Source organism: Hydra vulgaris, chromosome 13, assembly GCF_038396675.1.
Source record: "Hydra vulgaris chromosome 13, alternate assembly HydraT2T_AEP".
NCBI lineage: Eukaryota > Metazoa > Cnidaria > Hydrozoa > Anthoathecata > Hydridae > Hydra > Hydra vulgaris.
In genome coordinates, this window is record NC_088932.1 from 40,647,501 (window position 1) to 40,670,000 (window position 22,500).

Consider the following 22,500-nt stretch of genomic DNA (forward strand, 5'->3'; position numbering starts at 1 on the left):
CAATGCCAAATCGTATAAATGAGTGCTTAAAAATTCATGGTAGAATTACGCGGTATTAGGTGGTAAAAATTATCGTTTTTTATTCTGTGGTTCTTAACTTTTTCACAATTTTTTTAAAATTAAAATTACCTATAAAACTTTAAATACATTTTTTATATTTGTTTAAAAGTTTTTATCACTATTATCATTTTTTATTTTGTTTGTCTATTTTCTAAAATTTATTATTATTATTCTTTTTACCAGAAAAATATATTCGGTTAAAAAAAAATTTAAAAATAAAAATAAATTATGATTTGTTTTTTTTGTGGTTCTTAACTTTTTCACAATACTGTATATATATATATATATATATATATATATATATATATATATATATATATATATATATATATATATATATATATATATATATATATATATGTATATATATATATATATATATATATATATATATATATATATATATATATATATATATATATATATATATATATATATATATATATATATATATATATATATATATATATATATATATATATATATATATATATATAGATAGATACCCCAAAAACTTATATTTTCAGAGGAATTCAAGTTTATTTATTTAGTAACTAAAATTTGAATTTTCCTGTTCCGGGCGTGATTCCATTTCACACATAATTTTTTCTTTGATAACATTACTAATGTATACCATACTTTGTTTACAAAATATTTTTCTAGATTAAATTAAATGAGAGGAAATTAGAGTTTACTAGTTTTAATATTACGAAAATAATAGACAAAAAGTATATAGATAGAAACTAATACAAAATTACATTTATAAAATATAATATACAAAAATAAAAAATAAATATAAAAGCACTTTTATAATGAGATAATCTTTTAGTTTATAAATGATGTTATTTTATAAATGATCGATGTTACTAATTCTAAACAGAGACATTAGAAACAACTATTTTAATAATAAAACAAATTTGATGTTGACTTTGTTTGTTGATAGTTTTGGTTGATAAATAATAAACAAATCAAAATTGATAACTTTTATTTACTTAAACCTTAATTGTTACATTTATTAAATTTAAAAAAATTATAAAGCTAAATATAAACAAAGTAATACAGTGCAATAAAAAGAAGATATTATATTAATTATCAATTTCAAAATTCAATTTAATATTAAAAATTCAATATTTTAAAATAATATTATAACTAAGATTAAAACATAATTTCAATAAATTTTTAACATAACAAAAATTATCATTATACTGTATAACATGTGACTTGTGTATGGAAAAGTTGTTATGCACAAATGTTGGTATATCTTTATAAATATGCTATTTTACTGTGATAGTATAATATTGCATACCTTCAAAGCTGGTATTCTTAATAAATTCAAAAATTTGTTGAGCATCTTTTATAGAAGCTGTGCTATTTCTTTTAAACATTGCATCCACAGCTCTTGCATATAACATTGTAGCATCATATAAATATCCAGCAGTCGATGTAACCTAAAAAGCACCATGTAAGTCATGTAAAAATAATTTATTTAAATTTTTATTATTTAATATCATTCATGCAGTAAAAAATTTAAACAACTATGATGCATCATTTAATTTAATTTTAAATTAAATTTAAATTTAATTTAAAAATATCACTTACTCAAAACTAAAAACATTTAATAAGTTAATAACACAACAATACATGAGCAGATATAGGGAGGTTCTAACCTCCTTTAAATTAGTCTAAAAAAATTGTAGCAACCTCTTTTTTACATAATTCTTAGAAGTTCGAAACTCTATGAACTATTGAACCTTCCACATCATCTCTAAAGAAAACTAAATCCGCCCCTGCAATGTTTATACAATATTATTAAGAATGTTAAAAAAAATAAGCATCATTATTACACTTTTGGCAGAAGTACTTATATTAAAATCAGTTTGAAGTCTTTTGGCGACATCATTGAGAAACTGGATATACTTAGAGTCAGATTCATCAGGTCTACTGTTTGATACAATTATTAAACCTTCGAGAACAGAACTCAAAACAAAGTCTCTAGATAAACCCCATTGAGCTATTCGATCAACAGTCCAACTCACAAATTCAAAGTCAAAGTCCAAATGTAAAAATGCATATTCATTATTTTTCATCCAACCTAGTTTCCAGGCATGAACAGAAAAATCTACCACATCGCGACGACTTGTAATGAAGATAAATACTAAAAATAAAATAAAAACATGCAATGGATTCTTCTACCAAATAATAAAAAGTAAAAAGCAACAAAATAATTTCATATTACAATAAACACACACATATATATATATATATATATATATATATATATATATATATATATATATTATATCTTGTATGTATATATATATACATATATATATATATATATATATATATATATATATATATATATATATATATATATATATATATATATATATATATATATATATATATATATATATATATATATATATATATATATATATATGTATGTATGTATGAATGTATTTATGTATGTATGTATATATGTATGTTTGCATGTAAGTATGTATGTATAAATTAGTGTATTCTACAAATAGAGTGCACAATGTTCTTAAAGAACAGACCAATAATTAATTAGTAAAAACACTTATCTAATTTTTTTCTTCGACAGGCTGTTTCTCCTTATGTAGGAAGAATCTTTCTAATGGACCTACAGAAGGAGAAATAGCCTGTTTAAGAAAGAAATTAGATATGTGTTTTTACTAATTTATTATTGCTCTATTCTTTAAAAACATTGAGCACTCTATTTTTCTAAATAAAGCATGAGATCAAAAAAAAGAGAAATAAAAACAACTTTTATAACAAATTGCTAACACATTAAAAAAAAAAACAATAATAACATTTTAATCAAGTAATGATAGAAATTTAAAAAAAAAATCATAATTTTTGTATTTAATAATTGTCAATAAAGTAACTTGAAATCAGAAAAAAAAAATTCACTTTCATAAAGAAAATCCCTCATGGAACTACAGACAAGTCTTAAAAGCTACTAGAATTCCTATATCTGCTGTTGCAAGGGTTATAAAAATATTTAAGACTTAATCCATAAAATGAGATAAAGAATAAAGTAGAAAAAATTTTTTTAACAATACATCAGTGGCAAATAAGATTTATAGTTCTTTTGAAAGAAATGCAGCCTAATAAAAAAAATAATTTACACCTAGGTTTTGACAAATTAAATGGCTGCATTTTGATGGTCAATAAGACACAAAATGTGACTTTATTCAACTTCTTGGTGATGAATATATTATATTTCATTATTTTGTGACCATGTAAGGAAACAACTGCAAATACAAACCCGTTGACAAATATGGCAAAAAATTGCTCTTATCGCACACTAGATTTTGTTTGTTTTGGCATGACAGCCTAGCACTGCTACATTAAGACTTTGGAACAGTATAAATTGAGAAAACTTAATTTTGTACTAAAAAAGCTCAATCCACTAAATTGCCCACTATTTTGGCTCATTAAAAAATATTGGCGTAATGGCAAAGGATATTTACCTAAACCAGGCAAGACTATTAGCTTAGTACAAGACTTTCTGAAGGCATGGTCAAGAAAATGACAATAACAGTTGTGCAGAAATCAATGGGTACCATCACCGGTAGTATATGATTTTCAAAATTAATAAAAAAATTTTAAAAATAAAGTACTTTTTAACTCTTTAATTTCTTAGCCTTAAATAGGAATTTTAAAAAATTATAAAAAACATCTTATAAAAAACAATTATAAAAAATTATAAAAAATAAAAAATTATAAAAAATTATAAAAAACATCTATAAAAAACAATTATAAAAAATTATAAAAAACAGTTAATTTAAATATTTTCCTTCTTCATTTTTTCAATCTCATGCTTTATATACAAACCTATAGTTTGCTACACTCAGTAATAAATATTATAAACTTATATATATAAATGGTTTATATATACAGGTTTGTAATAAAACTATATATAAACCTATAGTTTGCTGCTTTCAGTAACAAACAAAGTATTTGCAGAATGCAAACACTTATGGGATAAAAAATGGGGGCATTTTCATGTCCCAGCAACAAAGTCTATTTTAAAAGAGGCCTATTAACCATGCATGTTGTCATTAACTACAGGCAAAACTTGTTAAACAAAAAAACATATTTAACGTGAACTTAACTTGAAACTTAATTTCATTAAATAATACTACTTTTCTCTTTTTTATATAACCAAATGTAACATTACTTTTATTACAACTTTTTAGGCAGAATCTTTTTTTGTTGGACATTTTATTATAGTATGTTATTTAACACTTAATTACAAAATTTTTTGTTTTGGATCTTTTTCAGACCTTAGAGAATAGGACTTTATAATTTAAATAATTCTTAGAAAATACTTTTATTAAAAAAATGTATAACAGTGTAGTTTCTGTTCATACTTAGTTGGAATGATTCTAATAAAAGCATCATTAGAAAAAATGCACAAATCATTTCTTCTTTATGCAATCTTCTTTTTGCCAATTAAAAATAATTAATCCAGTCAATAAAAATCATGAATATGGCAATTAAAAACAATTACTATGATAACTTGAAATAACATCCACATAACTTATTTTACATATATATTTTACTTATATTCAAAAAAAAATTTTTAAACGACATTCATGATTTCAGTATCCTCTTACTAATACTTTAGAATTAAAAAAATTGCCACATTAATTATTGTATTGTCTCAATTAAATACAACCCATTATTATTTAACAAAAATTTTCATCGTAAACATGAAGTTTTTTATTTAAAACATGTTTTTAAATACATTATGGAGCATAATATAGCAATATATTACCCATTGACATACTAAGTCACAGCTAATCCTCTATGATTGATTTCCATAGTAAAATGTATGAATTTCTAAAAGTATGTTTGATTTTCTTAAAATCAAACATACTTTTAGAAGTAAATTATCTAAATTAAAGTACAGGTCATTTGAAACCTTATCATTTCTGGCAACATACCTTGCTATGTAAATCAGATAATATAGATAATAAATTTTTTAATTCAAGAAAGCTATAAACTATCAATTTGTTTGTTGTTGTTTAAATAAAAACCACATTTTTTAAAAAAATGCCATGATGCATTAAAATCAACTAGTAATACTAACATTCTCTAGTATTTGTTGTACCGTAATAAAACATGTACCAACTGATCCTTTCTGAGTTTTTTAAACTGCATCTCTATAGATAAAAACTCAACGGTAAATGTTCCAAGCAAAACATATTTACGATTTGTAGACAAAAGGAACTTTTTATAACAAACATTTTGAGAAGAACACACTTGTTTAGCCATGCTTTCTAGTTCTAATAGTTTTTAAAAACCACCAAAAAAGAAATTGGCAACTCAATTTGAATCACACATTTATACACCTGCATAAAGACTATAAACATTAAAATTCTTTCAAATACAATTATTATTGAAAGAAAAGAAATATTGCCAACATCCTATAAATCTGGATGACATTTTAAGGCACAGATTTTTGATAAGAAACTTTAAGACAAGGTAAAACTTTTTACTATTTAACTGGTTCGGGGAGCACAGCAATATCATTAAGTTTATACACTTTAGTTATTTGATTTGATTCTAATTTATGCAATGCTGCAATGTGAGACATTTTAGCAACTGAGTATTTTCAGGTATCCGATTATAGTAAATATTTTTTAAAAGGTTGACAAAACCATAAAAATTATATATTAACTTGTGTTAGTGAAAAAATTAAAAACCCTGATTTACCCTGTTACTATCACAATTTGTGATGGTAACAGGGTAAATCAGGTTTTTTTATTTTAAATTCGATACAAACTTATTTTTTGAATTAACTTTCTTTTATCAAGTAAAAAACCAGCAGAAGTTCCCCATTTATTTGATGTTTGCGATTCACAAACATCAAATAAATGGGTAACACCAGCTTGTTTTATACTTGATAAAAGAAAGTTAATTCAAAAAGAAAGTTTGTATGAAATTCACACAGGAAGTATTTTACATAGTAATTTTGGTCAACCAAACAAAGTAATCACTACAAAACTCACAGCGGTATTAGCGATTTTTATCTTTTAAGCAGCATTATAATAATGCTGTATTATAATTATAACATTGGTTTTGTTTTAATTGTTAAAAATAGCAATAATGATTATTGCGATTTTTAACTATTAGAACAAAACCATTGTATATATATTTAGGATGGGTCCAAAATTCTACATTTTTTGTTTAACTAGTTATCCTCTATTAATTTTTTTTAAAAGTTTGAAAAACAATTCAGTTTTTTCTATTTTTTTGTGGTTGGCCGTCTACTTCTATTTAAACAATTTTAAAGATAGAATAAAAAAAAAAAAACATAAAAAAAAAATATTTGCAGTGCTGATTTTGCGTATAAAGTTACGCAACTTAATTTTAAAATTTATGCAATTTAAATTTGGATTGGATAAATTTGAATTAAAATGAATAATAGTTAGGTTTTTAAACGTAAAATTTATAAATACTTAAAAAATAGCTTTTGTTTTACTTTGCTTCGATTATTGTTTACTAAATTTAGATTTCAATTAAAATGAAAAAAATTGTAAAAAGACGTAATAACAAAATAGTTTTAAATCAAAATAAACTCTTTTAGAAATTTTTAAATTAAAACAAACTCCTTTAGAAAGTCTCCCTGTAGTTGATAAATTTTATCATACAAAGTTGCCTTTACTCAGAGATGTTCTTTGACTTGGCTTTATCGAAGTCAACAATAAATTATCTTTTGAAAGTGCTTGTCGAAGAGTTGCAAAGTTAGTAGAAATTCATTGGACAGAGCGTATTATCTACACAATATCATATCAGGCCATTTTAAAACGTCTGCAAAGTGAAATCAATGAATATCGCTACTTAAAAGGTGTTGACAATGTGTTGACAAAAACAAGCAAGGTGTTTTTTAAGTAGATGTATTTTTATAAACGAATCCCTTAAAAAACTTTTTGACATTTTCTGCTTCAATCCTCAACGTCGTGAAAAGCTAGAAAAGATTTTCGGTATTTCAATGAATGAATAATTACAAAAGAAACTCGGAGAAAAAGATAAGAAATGAAACAGCAATTTATCAAACAATGTACGTTAATACTGATGATAGCGAGTTAAGTGAATTCGAAGACGAAGATGAATTTTTTGAAAAAGAATTAACAAAAAATGAATATCAGTTCTTTGAAAAAGACACTGAACCAATTTAAAAAAAGAGAGTTATGTTTGTTGATGTAAGTGAACCAAAACCGCTATACATGACGAGATCAAAATTAAAATTAATATTTGAAGATAGTTCTCACAATACTTATGTTCCACCTAATGTGCGACAATCAAAAAACTTAGTCTTAAATGATATCTACCATGCATGTGCAGAGTTAGATGGAGAAGGATTCTCGATGAGGGAAATGCAAATGGCACTGAAAGTAATCAACAATCGAATTTTTAAAACAAAATGGAAAATTCCAGATGAAACTGACCGTATATCTAAGTACGATAAAAATGATTGTGAAGCTATTGAGAACACATTTATTGATTCTAACACACTCCCAACACGCAGTGCCATACGTAAAAAACTAAAACAGATGCACGCGTTTTCTCTTCTCTTGAGTTGTTCAAGCTAAAAATAGTGGCGATATAATAATTTACGCAACTGACTCTACCGCTCGAAAGCATGTTGGGATCTTTGCACCTTCTGGTTTACATATCAAAATACACCTCAGAAGAACTATACGAGAAGGTAGATGTTCATATGATTGACAGTACTATTCATAATATAGAAATATCTAAAGTCACAGCTGATATACTCGATAAAGAAATTCCTGCTGGTCAGCTGTTTTGCACTTCACATATTTTCAACTTGGTTTAGAACTTTTTCAATTGCTCTGTCAAAACCTAAAGCTGTAGCTTTAGGTTTTGACAGAGCAATTGAAAAAGTTCTAAACCAAGTTGAAAATGAAATGAATATGGATAACCTTTTCAAAGGCTTTCTGTTAGATATATCTATTAACAAAAGTACGGAAACGTTATCCTTAACCTTTCTATCATGGGTACTAAACTTGTTTGTTCCGAGTTTTATTCAAAAACCATGGAATTGTCATAAAGAATTTAAAACTTTTACGCAGCGTGAAAACAAAGATATTTTTCTTTTTGAGTTTAAAGATGTTTAATTTGAATGTCTTTCGAAATGTTCTTCTATAGTTTGCTTTCACTGGGAAGGAGTTTTTAGACCAACATGAATATATCACAAATAAACTTGCTTGTTTAGTCCGAGATTCTCTGAATTTTGATTAGTTACTTTAATTGTGGTAGTAGCTTTTGGAATGCAAGTCATTTTACCATTTTTCTGTAAAACTATAGGTAAAGCCACGCATTCTAAACTGCAAATATTCTTTAGCAAGATGTATGCAAGGTTATCTAATGATATCATAAATGAATAATTCTTTAAATTTAAAGAGTCGTGTGTTCAAGGAGTATCAAAGAGACTTTTTGAAAACTCATTAAAGAAGATTATGGCTTAGAAGTTGTTGATGCAGTTCGAAAATACGCATCAAAGAACTTTGATGATTGCATTATTCTTGCAAATATAGTTCGGCAAAGTTTAGCTATAGTTCTTCGACACCAAAGAGGAAAGCATTATGGGTATGGAGAAAGAAACAATGATCGATTACATGATGAGTATTACGTTTTTAATCACGTCGTTGGAGTCGATAAAACAGTTACAAATAGTATTAAACTTGAGCGTCAGTGTGGAACTCATAGCAATCGACTTCGAAAAAAACCGTCACTTTCAAATGTTTCACGTGGTAATGTTCTTAAATATTCAAACCATTTAAGAAATAAAGATTCAAATAATTTAGAACTAATTCGGAAAATGGGTCCTATTGTTAGAAAAATTGAAAGTATAGGATACAGTTGTAACCAGCGACAGATTCAACTAAAATAAAGTGGCTCAACTAAAAAAGAACAACAAGCCTTTCATCAGGCGTCCAGGAGAAATTCTATTTTAACTTGTTTAAAACTACAAGGCGGCCCATTTACTAGTGGATCAGATGTCAGTAAATATATTGAAAAAGAGCAAGATCTGATAAAATGCCAAAAACGATTGAAGAAGTAATTTATTTTAGACAAACGAGTAGGTCATTGCCGCGGAAAATCAAGTCTATTTAAAATCAAGATTTCTGATAAAAATACCAAAAAGCGCCGTCTTATGTCTATAGAAGAATATGCTACTAATTTGAAGGTTCTACTTGATCATCACAGCAATCCATAATCACCTACGATGACTTCCACAAAGTTATTTCGCTCTTTCAATAGAAGTCGAAACAAATTATTATTAATATTAGACTATCTTGATTAAGTACCATGTCTAATTTTTTGTGTTATTTATAACTAGGCATAGTGATTACACCTTTTGTTAATAAAATAAAATAAAAAAAAATTACCATGTGTTTTACATCACTTATATTTGAAAATAATAATGATTTCATTTAATTTAACAGTAAATTTTTTTGTCGAAATAATCACTTTTATTAAAATTGAAGTAGAAAGCTAAGTATTGATAATGAAGTAAAAACATTGTGAAATTCGAAATTACCCTAAAAAATTAATTAAGAAAAAGTGATTGAACTACAAAAAATCTAAAATAAGTTAATTTTGGACCCTCCTAATATATTTCTGGTAAATATATTGTTGTTGTTGTCGGCAAAAAACTCAAGAAAGTCAAGACCTTTAAGATCTTTTTGGGACGCATATTTTTAAACCCTATACAGGCTCAGAATGGGCAGAAATATGAGCAATCTGATTTGTCGATTTTGAAAGAAAGGCAAGTGCTCCTTTGTTGAAAAATATGTTTAAAGTCTAAACAGATTATTGAAATAAATTTCATAGTTATGATAAACTAAGTTTATCAATGGACTAAATTTATCAATACAAGTTTTGTGTTACTATCAAAAAAGGAAATTTACTTTATTTTAGTACTCTTCAGAGTATTTAAAAAGTATCAAAATCTATTTGTACAGGAGAATTTTCACTCGTAAAAATCTCAAAATTTCAATAAAGTTTATCTTGGTAATGGAGGTTTTATCTGTTGTTAATTTAAAGAAATGAAAATGAGAAGTTTATGTGTTGAAGTAAATTCGAAAAGATCATTAAATGTATTTCTTGTAAAATATGTTCTTGGCCTTGAAGCATACTAAAATACAAAGTTTATCTACAGTTGTACGAAACTATTTGTGAAGTACTTTTGCATTTAAAAATTATATGCAGTTTTAGCAGACAACTGGTGAAGAACTTTATTCATAAATTGATTTATAGGATAATTATAAAGAGATGAACTTTAGAGTTTTTAAATAAATAAAATTTTTACTGATAACAAAACAAGCTAACATGTTCCTTGTCAATATATAAGCTCTCAGGAGATTTTGTTTTCATGTTTTGTTTCAACCATAGTTTGGAGGAGACTGATATATTTTTTATTACATAACTCTAATAAAACTTCGTCTTAAACCATTTAACACTTTTTAAAAATTCAGAAAAAGTTTGGCAGGCTACATTAACTTATATATAAAATATTATTTGAAAATTTACCAAAAGAAGTGAAAATTTATATGTTTGTATACTGAACAGTAATTTTTTGCACAGTTACATATAAAAGCTGACATTAAAAGCAAGAAAAAGTATTGAAGTCAAATAAGTTAACCAAATAAAAGTGGATTATGGCAAGTGATTGTAGCATTTTTCGTATTGTAATAATTGAAAAAAAAAAGATTTTAAAAAAACCAAACTTAGTGGTTAAAATCTAACGATATAATAAAAAAAGAGTAATAAAAAAATACAATAAAATTAATCAAATAAAAAGAATAAAATCAGTTGTCATGCTACGAATATTTTTGTTATTATAAAATGTGCTTTGTATGTATAAATTCTTGAAATATTTAACTTGAATTTGCATGTGTGCAATTTGCATGATTTCTAAATGTGTTTCTCGTCAAATGAAGTGTCCATGCTCTATAAAGCATGTTCGATAGAAAGTTTATATGCAGTTGCACTAGACTACTAATAAAGTACTTAAAGTATGCAAAGTATAAATTTTAAGCTGAGGCAGAGGTTGTTCTAAGCTCGTTACAGCATCTTTATACCAATTTGTTAATTATAAATATTTAAACATTTATATTTTTGGAAAAAGAAAATTTTTACAGTTGTTTTATCAAACTAGCTTACAAGTTCCATGTAAATCTACGAACTCTGATGAAGTTACTGTTTGACCTAAATTTTGAGTAGGCTGATAAGGCGTATGTCAATATTTTTCTTAACATAACTTTAAAAAAATATCATTCTTAAACCTTCAAACACATTGCGAAAAGTTAAAAAAAGTTTGGCAGAGTATTTTAACGTTTGATTTTTTTAAACATCTTCGCTTCCAACAAGGCTGCAAGCAACCATTAGTTAAAGTTGGAAGTTACTGAAAGAGAAAAGATGAAAATTGTAGAGTAAGATAATGATTGACAGATAACTTAAAGGATTGCAAATTATATGAATCAGGAAAGCAAAATAAAGGAAGCGAATTCCAAAGAACTGACGTTTTTGCACCTTGTCTAAAAGAAAAAGGGCATCATTAGAAAATCTGCCCTAGATATAGCAACAGTGTTGCTATATCTAGGGCAGATTTTAGATATCAAGGCCGGATTTTAGATTTATAGAGATAGAGAATAAAAACCCGAGTAAGAAAGTATAGAGCTCGATAAAGAGATGCAACTTTAGCAGATGCTAATTTTGCAACGGATTTCATATATGGTTTCCAAGAAAGATCAAAAGTAAGAGTTAATCCTAGAATATGAGAGCAGATGACTCATCAAGCATATTACAGTTCATAAATATAGGAAGATCTAAATTATTGCGATAACAATTGACTAAAAAAAATTGAGTTTTATCTGAATTAAAGTTCACCAGCCACTATGAGTCCAATGCTGTAGCAGGAGTGAGATCCTTTTCAAGCTCAAATGCCCCCTCCAAGCAATCAGAGGGTGTTGGTTTCTTATCACGACAAGAATAAATGGTAGTATCATCCGCAAACAATGCCACCTTAGATGTGAGAATATCTGGAAGATTGTTAATGTAAATTAAAAAGAGTATAAGGCCAAAGACTGAACCTTGAGGAACCCCTGAAGTTACAGAATAAGAAGAAAAGTGCTATCCATCAAGGACAACTTTTATACTACAATTGGAAAGGAAGGATTCAATAATCTTAAAGATATTGGCAGATACACCATAAGAAGAAAGCTTATGGAGAAGACAAGCATGCCAAACTTTATCAAAAGCTTTTGAAATGTCAAGAGTGATGGCCTTAACCTCCCTACCTTTATCTAATGCACGGTAAAACCTACCAGTTATTACTGTTACCAAATCAGAACAAAAAGATCGAAATCCATATTGATTAGTGGAATCAAGAGATGATATTGATGAAAAGTTCTTAGCAAACAATTCAGCTTTGTCTTTAGATGAGGTGACAAAGTCTGAACCATATAAGAGAGTTAGAATTACAGATTTGTCTTATTATTGATACTATTAAAGATTCTCCAGAAGTTACGAGAAATTTTTGTGATGAAATACAAGATTTCATGACCTGAGAATGGCGGGCTTTGGCGTTAGACAAAACCTTTTTACAATGGTTTCTAGCAGTAATAAACAGACGTCTGTTTTCTGGAGAATAAATTTGCTGATAGATATGGTAAAAGTAACGGTTTCGATTGGCAATTGCAGCAGCGCAATGTGAGGAAAACATGGAAAAGAGCGAGGCTTGACCTGAAATCTTTGAGAGGGAATAAAGGATTTCATACCTGCCTGGATCCACAAAGTTGTTTAAGAAGCCCATTTGTCAACAGGAAGACGGAAGATTTCTACCCAAGGGCCATCGGGAAGAAAATCACGGAAACTTATATATAAATAGGATAAAAATTGTATATTAATAATCTATTAGAAAGTTTACCAAAAAAAGTGATATATATTTGTTTTTCTACTGGACAGTTCTTTTATACAGTTACATATAAGTGTTAATATTACAAGCTAGCAAAGGGTATTATAGTTAAAAAATAAAATCAATTGAAGGTGAATTATGTGTTATAATAATTATTGTAATAAAAAAACTTTATTAAAACAAGCTTTAACATTTGAAGAAGTTTTTATTTATTATTTAATAATATTACTTCAAGATAAAACATGCAACTTCTCCATTATTATACAAGAGGTATTCACAGAAATTCAAAAAAAAGTACACTTGATTTTATACCAAAGATTGGTTATACCAAAGATTAAATAATAAAACTATTCATAAAATTTGGAAATATGAAAGATAAATATGTTTTTTTTTCATTTTTTAGAGCAGACATTTTTTTTTTCTTCTGGAGTATATAATGTAAAATAAATTATTACCATAATAAATATAAAATTTATCTAACTTTGTTGCTTTATCTGATATTATTTACCATCAGTTGCTAATAAAGAGTAAACATTTTTAACTAATATTTTGTTCAGATTAAAAGCTATATATCGACAAACATGTGCTTTATATATATTGACTTTTGAAATTGAAATAAACTACAATATGAACTTTTATGTTTGCAATTTTTCTTGTTTCTACCTTTTTTTACTTAGTTCTTCATAAAGGTGTGGTAATTTAAGAGTTATTCCTTTTTGTAACCAGTTTACTATATCAATATACACTTGTGGACATCAGGTTATAAATTCTTTACAATTGTTTGGTGCAAAAGCCTCTCTTTCAAAATCAGCGAATCAGATTGCGCATATCTCAGCTTGTTCTGAGCCTGTATAGGGTTTCAAAATATGCTTACAGGACGGTAAGCTCTTTTAAACGCATATTTTGATGGTTTTCTGCCACATGACGTTTAAATTCGCGGCCGCCACACTGCATGGCAAATAAAGTAAACAAAGCGAGCGTTTATTAGCATGTTTATTATTAGCGTTCAGGGCCGACGACACCGGGAAACCAGGGGGGCACGTACCCCACTTTTTCTCTAGAGGAACTTTTTTTTTATTCACAAAATTCTAGATATAGAGAATTTTTTTGTAGAAATGTCGAATGTTACCCTTCTTCCCCCCCCCCCCCCCACTTTGAAACCCGTGTTTTTGCCCTGGCGTTTATTAGCATATTATTAGCATGAGCGTTTATTACCATAACGTATTTAATTACAATTATTTAGATAACATACCTTGTAGTAGATAGGTTTTTAAAAATTATTTTTGAATAAATTTATGTAGAATTTAATTCTTTATTTCACAATATAAGTAATTTATTTTTGCTTATTAAAAAACTCTATTGAATAACTTGTTTTCAAAGGTGTATTATATTATACTACAGCTTTGAAAACAAGACTTTTGAATGCTTTAGAGTGCTTTATTTACTGTTTACTTATGCGCACATTACTTATAATTTATAAGTAATGTGCGAATAAATAAACTGTATATAAATACTCCAAAGCATTCAAAAATAGACTTAATTATTTTTGTTTTGCATTATTAACATCTTCTTTTAAGTATTATAACACATGAGATTCTATTTTTTTTTTAAATTTTTTTGACAATTTGCTAACATACATAACTCCGACACAGCGAACACATTTTGGTCGTTTAAGCATGTTAAACAACTTAAATTTTATTAATATTTTAAAATGCTATGTATATAATAATATGCTGAATTACTCATTAAATTGCTTTAGTATATTAAAAAGTATTTAATAAAAATTAATAGCAATAATAATTGGCAACAAGCGAAACCACAAACTTGGAAGAATGTGTCATTTTAGAGGCAATCAACACTCGTGCTATAAACGTAAACAAGTTGCAAAGGATCCAATGATTATAATTTTATTATAAACTTCAAATTGTTGAAATTATGTGTATCTTTACATACAAGATGGCGTCAGAGTAACACTGTTTACATCATGACGTCAATCGAACACCGTCAATACATGCTCAAAATAGGCAGAGATATGTGCAATCTGATTCGCTGATTTTGAAAGAGAGGCTTTTGCGCGTATGTTTAATTTAAAACAAATGCCAAAAAACGCATTGAATAATAAAAGTGAAATGAGTAATTCCATAAAAAATCAAATAATAATAACAAAAAAAGTATGACATTTCTATCCAATTTTGTACAATATAGTACTTCTACTTTAAAAAAACTTCATAACTCAAAACACCCGTGATTTTCATGATATTTGCTTAAAAAAAAAGATTTAAAAAAATCAGTTTTTTTTCCTAATGGTTTTTATAACTCTTAGATATAAAAAAAGTTAACTATTGTAACAAACTATAAACCAGATGGTAAAACTTAACTATGCCGTGATTCTTATACGATATAGTTTTCAAAACAGTTTTAAAATTTACCTAGTAATATCAATAGAATAATTTTAAATTGGTACAATTTTTTTCAAACTAAGTTCCCATTGATCCTATCTTTTAGCAAGAAAAATATTTTGAAAAAATTGCCTTATTCATTTTCAGAACTTTGCAATGATTACTCCCATATATAAGTTATATACATCACTAAGACATTTTAAGTTTGAGAATATTGCTTTCTGGTTGTTTTAGCTAGCGCAGATAATTTGCAACACTCTCAAATTAAAAGCAATTGTTAGTAAGAGCTAATTTAGATTGCCTTTGTAATGTATAGTAACAAAAAATTTTGATGCATTGTAGCATAATAAGCTATAAGAAAAAATCTCTAAGCTGATGTCTACAAGTGTGTTTTGATATAGTAAACTGATTACCAAAAAGGAATAATTCTCAGCTTAACACACTTTTATGAAAAACTAAGTGTAAAAAGGTAGAAACAAGAAAAATTGTAAACATACAAATTCATGTTGTTGTTTATTTCAATTTCAAAAGACAATACCTGTAAAGCACATGTTTGTTAGTTTATAGCTTTTAACCCGAACAAAATATTGGTTATTGTATTCTATAATTGGTAAAAAATGTTTGCCCATTCATAGCAGCTGATGGTAAGTAATATTAAACAAAGCGACAAACTTAGATAAATTTTATATTTATAATGATAATAATTTTTTTTACATTATATACTCCAGAAGAAAAAGAATATGTCTAGAAAAATGAAAAAAAAAAACTTGAATAAAAAGTATTCCATATTTCCAAATATTATGGGATAGATTCATTATGTAATTTTTGGTATAACCAATAAAATCAAGTGTGCTCTCTTATATAATAATATAAAATAGAGACGTCTCATGTTTAATTTTGAAGTAATACTAATAAATTTATTTTTAATACTTGCTTCTACAAATGAAAATGCTTGTTTTGATGGAGTTTTTTTATTTCAATAATTGCCATAATTCACCTTTATTGAGTTAAATTTTTTGACGTCAATACTCTTTGCTAACTTGTAATATCAACACTTGTACGTAACTGTAAAAAAGAACTGTTCAGTAGTAAAACAAATAAATATCACTTTTTCGTTAAATTTTCCAATAAATTTTTAATAGGTATTTTAACTTATATATAAATAGGATGAAAACTGGATTTCATCCTATTTATATCTAAGTTAAAACACCCTGCTAAACCTTTTTTTTTCTTCCAAAAACGGATATTTTTAACTCTTTATAATTAACAAGTTAGTAAAAAGATGCAGTAACGAGCTTAGAACAACCTCTGCCTCAGCCTAAAATTCACACTTTGCACACTTTAAGTACTTTACCAGTAGTCTGGTGCAACTGCATATAAACTTTGTATCAAAAATGCTTTAAAGAACATGGATATTATATTTGACAAGAAACAAATTTAGAAGTCTTGCAAAATTGCACACATGCAAATTCAAGTTAAATATTTCAAGAGTTTATTCATACAAAACACATTTATATAATAACAAAAATACTAATAGCATAACAACTGACTTGTTCTTTTTTTTTTTTGATAATTCTATTGTCTTTTCTTCATTACTCTTTTTTCATTATATTGTTTAATTTAAACCACTTAGTTTGATTTTTTTAAATCTTTTTTTTTTTCAATTATTACAATACAAAAAATGCTACAATCACTTGCCATAATCCACTTTTTTTTGGTTAACTTATTTGACTTCAATACTTTTTCTTGCTTTTAATGTCAGTTTTTATATGTAACTGTAAGAAAAATCACTTTTCAGTAGACAAACATATAAATTTCACTTTCTTTGTTAAATTTTCAAATAATATTTTATATATAAGTTAATGTAGCCTGCCAAACTTTTTCTGAATTTTTAAAAAGTGTTTAATGTTTTAAGATGATGTTTTATTAGAGTTATGTAATAAAAAATATGTCATATATGGTCTCCTCAAAACTACGGTTGAAGCATGAAAAAGCATGATTACAAAATTTCCTCAGAGTTCATATACTGACATCGAACATGTAAGCTAATTTTGCAATCAGTAAAAAAATTTTTTTTTAAAAAACTCTAATGTCTAACTCTTTATAACTAACATATAAATTATTTATAAATAAAGTCACCAGTAGTCTGGTAAAACTGCATAATCTTTGTATGCAAAAGTACTTCACCAGTAGTCACGTACAACTGAATATAAACTTTGTCCTTGAGTATGCTTCAAGACCAAGGACACATTTTACGAAAAACATATTTGTAGATTTTTTTCCATTTCTTTAAATTAACAACAGATAAAATCTGCTTAACCAAGATAAACTTTATTGAAATCTTGAGATTTTTAGGAGTTAAAATTCTCTTGTACAAATAGATTTTGATACTTTATAAATACTCTGAAGAGTACTAAAAAAAAAAAAATTTCCTGTGTTTGATAGTAAGACAAGACTAGTATTGATAAACTTATTTTATCATTACTTAGATATTTATTTCAAAAATCTGGTTGTTTTGATTTTAATTATATTTTTCAAAGGCGCACTTACCTCTCTTTTCGAATCAGTGCTCAAATTTCTGCCTATTCTGAGCCTATACCGTAAAATCGCCTAAGTTCGGTCACCATGTAATTTCGGTCATTTAAGACAAATATAAAAAAGCATGCAAAACACAAACTTTTTTTATCAAATAATATTTGTAATTAGTTCGTAAATATGAATCTATAAAAAAAAATAATAATGTTTTTATGCAACCTGATGAAATAATTCTTTAGCAAAACAACAATTTGAAAAAATGCATACTATTAAAATCTAAAGTAAGTAAATTAATAAAATAAATGATCATATTTAATCTTAGTATTATTAAGAATCACCAAATTAATTATATATACAAAAAAAATTATTAGTTTTTGAAAATTAACTACTTTTTAAAATTAGTGAAATTTTGAAATACTCTAACTACGGTCATTCACGGATAAACAACAAAGGAGACAATTAGCAGTAATATTGTGAAATATTGATGAATGTAAAATTTACCGGTAACCTTACGTGCAAGAATTGCCAATAAACATACAAAGCTCATTTAAAGCAAAGTAGTGTTTTTTTGTTAATTGAAAAAACCTTTTTAAATTAATTGAAAAATATATTTATAATTTATTAGCCAGTATGATAATGGCCAAAGTAATAAAAAGTATGATAATGGCCAAAGTAATAAAAAGTATGATAATGGCCAAAGTAATAAAATAATTGGCTAACTACAATAAAAAATAAAAAAACTACTACTTATCTTTAAAAAGGCCTTTTTTATGTGCTCCTTCTTGTTTTTTTCCTCCTTTTTCTTTTTTATGTGCTCCTTCTTGTTTTTTTCCTCCTTTTTCTTTTTTATGAGCTCCTTTTTGTTTTTTTCCTCCTTTTTTTTTTTTATATGTGCTCTTTTTTTTTTTCTTTGGTGCCCCAAAAGTCATTAGTATTTATATAGCGACCGAACTTATTAGATGGTATTGAAAGTTCGTTCAAAGTAGATGTTTTCATTTTAAATTAAATATTAATTTAATTAAATATCATTTCAAATACTAGTTTTTGGTTTTCATTTTTTTATTTTTTCAATAACAGTTACCAATATAATTTTTCTCTATGTTTCAGGAAAAAAAGTTGAAATTTTTTTATTTATGCGTGATAAATAAATGTTCAAAGCTTAAGTGACCGAACTTAGGCGATTTTACGGTATATTTTACGGGTTTTAAAATATGCTTTCGGGACGGCCTTACACGTGACATTCCAAAGTTCTGAAATTTTTTATTTCTTTGATTCTCTAATTATTTGAAAATACTTATTTCAACAGAATACTTTTTATTGGTTAAAAGTTGATGTATTTTTTATTGGTAACAAGTAATCTATTGAAAAAAAATTGCAGTTGCTTTTTTTTTTTAAAACTATAAATATAGTTTAAAGAAAAGTATTATTGAAATGCAATGTTTTTTCAGATGTATAGACTATAGATCTCATGAGTATTTAAAAAGCGCCCATTAATTCATTATGTCAATTATGTTCTTTTAGCGCGTTTTTATTATAGATTTTACTCATTAAAATGATTTGTACTGAAAATTATTATTTATCTTCAGAACAAACTACGACGCACTTGTGGTTATGAAAGAATTACAATGGTAAAAAAAAATTTAATTCTATAGAATACTCCATTCACTGTTTCAGTGTTAAATATATCAACTCCATTAGAGTTATAGTTTCCTATGATTATTAAGCGATTGTATAACATTTTGTCAAGTGGGAGCAGACAACTAGTGTCTATTTCTCCACGTGATATGGAAGCAATCAGGTTATCCTGCAGTTAAGCGGCGTTAAATTATTTAATTTATAAGCTTGAAAAAACTTTGCGGTGGTGCACTAAAGTTGAATACAAAATGACTAAAATAAATTAACTACTCGGTGTTGGCAATTTTTCTTAATTATAAACTCTTTCTTGGTCAGAATTCTAGTATTTTTTGTGAAAATTGATAGAAATATTGTATTTTGACAACTACATAGAGTTAATATATGTCAGAACCGATTAGAACTAAGATCTATATTGGGTTAAGGCACTTTTTCAAAAGGTTTTTACTAAGTTCATATTAACGTCGATGAGCGAAATCGATCTAAAGACTCCAAAATAGTGTTCTTTAGATTAACTATTAGGAGTGGTGAAAATTTTTGGAAATTAAATATAGAAATGGAAAAGTTTCTTTAAATATTAAAAAACCTGAAGTAATAAAAAATATAACTTGTAAAGCTTATATTTGGTCATAATACGCTAATAAAATTATGCTAATTTCAATTAAGAGAATTCGAATAATTTGTAAATTGCCGATTTACTAACTACGCCGTGAAATATTATTTTCTAAAAGTGATTAAAAGTATAACTATGTAACTATAAGTATTTCAAAAGTTTTTTTTTTTTCTGCGTGTTTCTTACTTTATTTTAAGAATAAGTAATTTTTAATAAAAAATGAGTATGAATATATTTATAAAATTTTTTATATAATTTTATTACATAAATTATTTATTTACAATTTTATTATATAGATTTATAATTAGTTCAAAATATAGTAATATAGAAAAATAGTAATATAAAATATTTAATATAAAAAACTAATAAACAAAATTTATATATAAAATAAAAATAACTTTTTATAAACATTTGTTTACTTAGTTTACTTTGTCTTTTTATAAATATTAAAAAGTCTCTACGGACGAGAGTTTAGAAAGCTAAAAATAAATTAGCTGCTTAACTGCAAAATAATCGAACAATCGGATTTAAAATTTAAATATTTATCTCTATTTTACACTCGTAAAGATAATAGATCGCAATTTTTTTTTAATATAATTATCTGTTGAAACGTATCCTGTGTCTTTCTTATCTAGTATTTTGTCTTTATTTGGTATGACTGCCTACAACTTTTTTCTTTCTTCTGCTTCTGATGTCCAAAAAAAAAAAAACTTTAACTTATAAATTATAATTTTCGTAGCAATTTGTGACACAGCATTTATGAACTATGATTATTACAAAACGAACTACAAATTTTGACTTGACAATTTAGCAAGAACTTTGACACTAAAGAATATATGGAAATGCAGGATTTTTCTACAGTGTTGACGTCAACCGCTTAGCTAAAATGAAATCAGCGCGGCCGTTGTATAGTAACTGGATGGTTAGGTGCCAAACTTGCCTATACAACAAAGTTGAAGAAAATTAGTTTATGTTAAAAATGATTCATATAGTTTTTCTTTGCAAACACCAATATACTACTGTATATTGGTGTTTGCAAAGTTCTGTGCCTTAAAATTTTTAAAGCACAGAACTGCGATTACTTTAAATTTTTTTAGTTTATCGGCTTTTGTTAAAAAGTTTTAAACTTTGAGTCTACTTATCTCATCTCAGCATATTTGTTGTATAGGCTGGTTTGGCGCTAAGTCATCCTTGTATACTATAATTTACTAAATATAATAGTATAAGCATGTTAGTATATTAGTATATTTAGTAAATTATAGTATATCGTACAACGTTCTGTAAAGTTACAACAACTCTAACATTATGTATAACAAATAAACAGTTCGGTTTGACAATATCATTTTAAAAAAGTAGTTCAAGTTTATAGCAACGTGTTTAAATTTATTTTGTATTGTTATTTAAATAATAAAAAAAATGTACATATAATATAACCTTACTTCTGCATTTATTTTGCAATCCAATCAAAATATTTTTCTTGCTCAAATAATCAACATAGTTTGGGTAGTAACTTTCTAACTCTACTGATATGTTGCCTTTGTAAGTGAGTTCTTCATAAATTCTTTGCGCCATTGGAGCGTAAATATCATTATCAGATTGTATTAAACAAACGTGTTTCCATGAAAAATATTTTAAAATTTGTAAGAAAGTTTTTGGCGTGTATAGTGAACTTGTTCTGGCAAACGGTTTTGTCCTTGCAAAGTAAGGATAGTTAGTTTTGTTGGAAAGAAGATTGGAGGAACATCCGAAAGAAATCATAGGTATTTTTTCATAACTAGATAAAAGTCCACTTGATAAGCAAGACTCGCTGCACGGAGGTCCTATGAACACATCTATGCTATAGTTTTTAAACAGGGTTACACTTGCTCCTAGACCATCACGATCATTACAAGAAGGGTCAGCTATATAATAAATTAGTTTTGTGCCATTTAGTATTTCATCGTTACTGTTGATATCATCAACAACGCGACTAACTGCTCCCGCGTATGTTTTTGCATTAACGTCATTAGATGTAAACGAAATAAGCATACCAACAATAATATCTGATGATACATAATATACGACAAAATTTACCAACAAGACATTAATAAAAAGTTGAAAGGTCATGCTATTGTTATAAATAAAACGAAAAAAAAATTCTAAAACAAAACTGAAAAACGCTTGAATGCGGTAAATTATTAACGCTATTGTATCAAAAAGCTTGGATTCATTTTAAAATAAAATGTGTAACAAATTTAAATACAACTAAAAAAACATCTGTTATATAAAACGTTACAATT

The 22,500-nt window shown here is 26.3% G+C and overlaps 1 protein-coding gene across 3 annotated transcripts in view; it reads right to left on the reverse strand.

Annotated features, from left to right (window-relative positions):
- LOC100200526 (atrial natriuretic peptide receptor 1) overlaps window positions 1-22,408 on the reverse strand; it is a 62,195-nt gene extending 39,787 nt beyond the window's left edge. The window contains exons 1-3 of one of the 3 annotated variants that reach the window (XM_065816606.1): window positions 21,661-22,408; window positions 1,905-2,215; window positions 1,367-1,508 (exon numbers count right to left, since the gene is read on the reverse strand). In XM_065816606.1, the coding sequence (XP_065672678.1) occupies window positions 1,367-1,508; window positions 1,905-2,215; window positions 21,661-22,327 (1,120 nt within the window). In that variant the 5' untranslated portion in view covers window positions 22,328-22,408. Of the gene's footprint in view, window positions 1-1,366; window positions 1,509-1,761; window positions 2,216-6,107; window positions 6,180-21,660 lie in introns of those variants that run through there. The other 2 variants (XM_065816608.1, XM_065816607.1) reach the window with 2 other exon arrangements.
- Window positions 22,409-22,500: the final 92 nt, after the last annotated feature.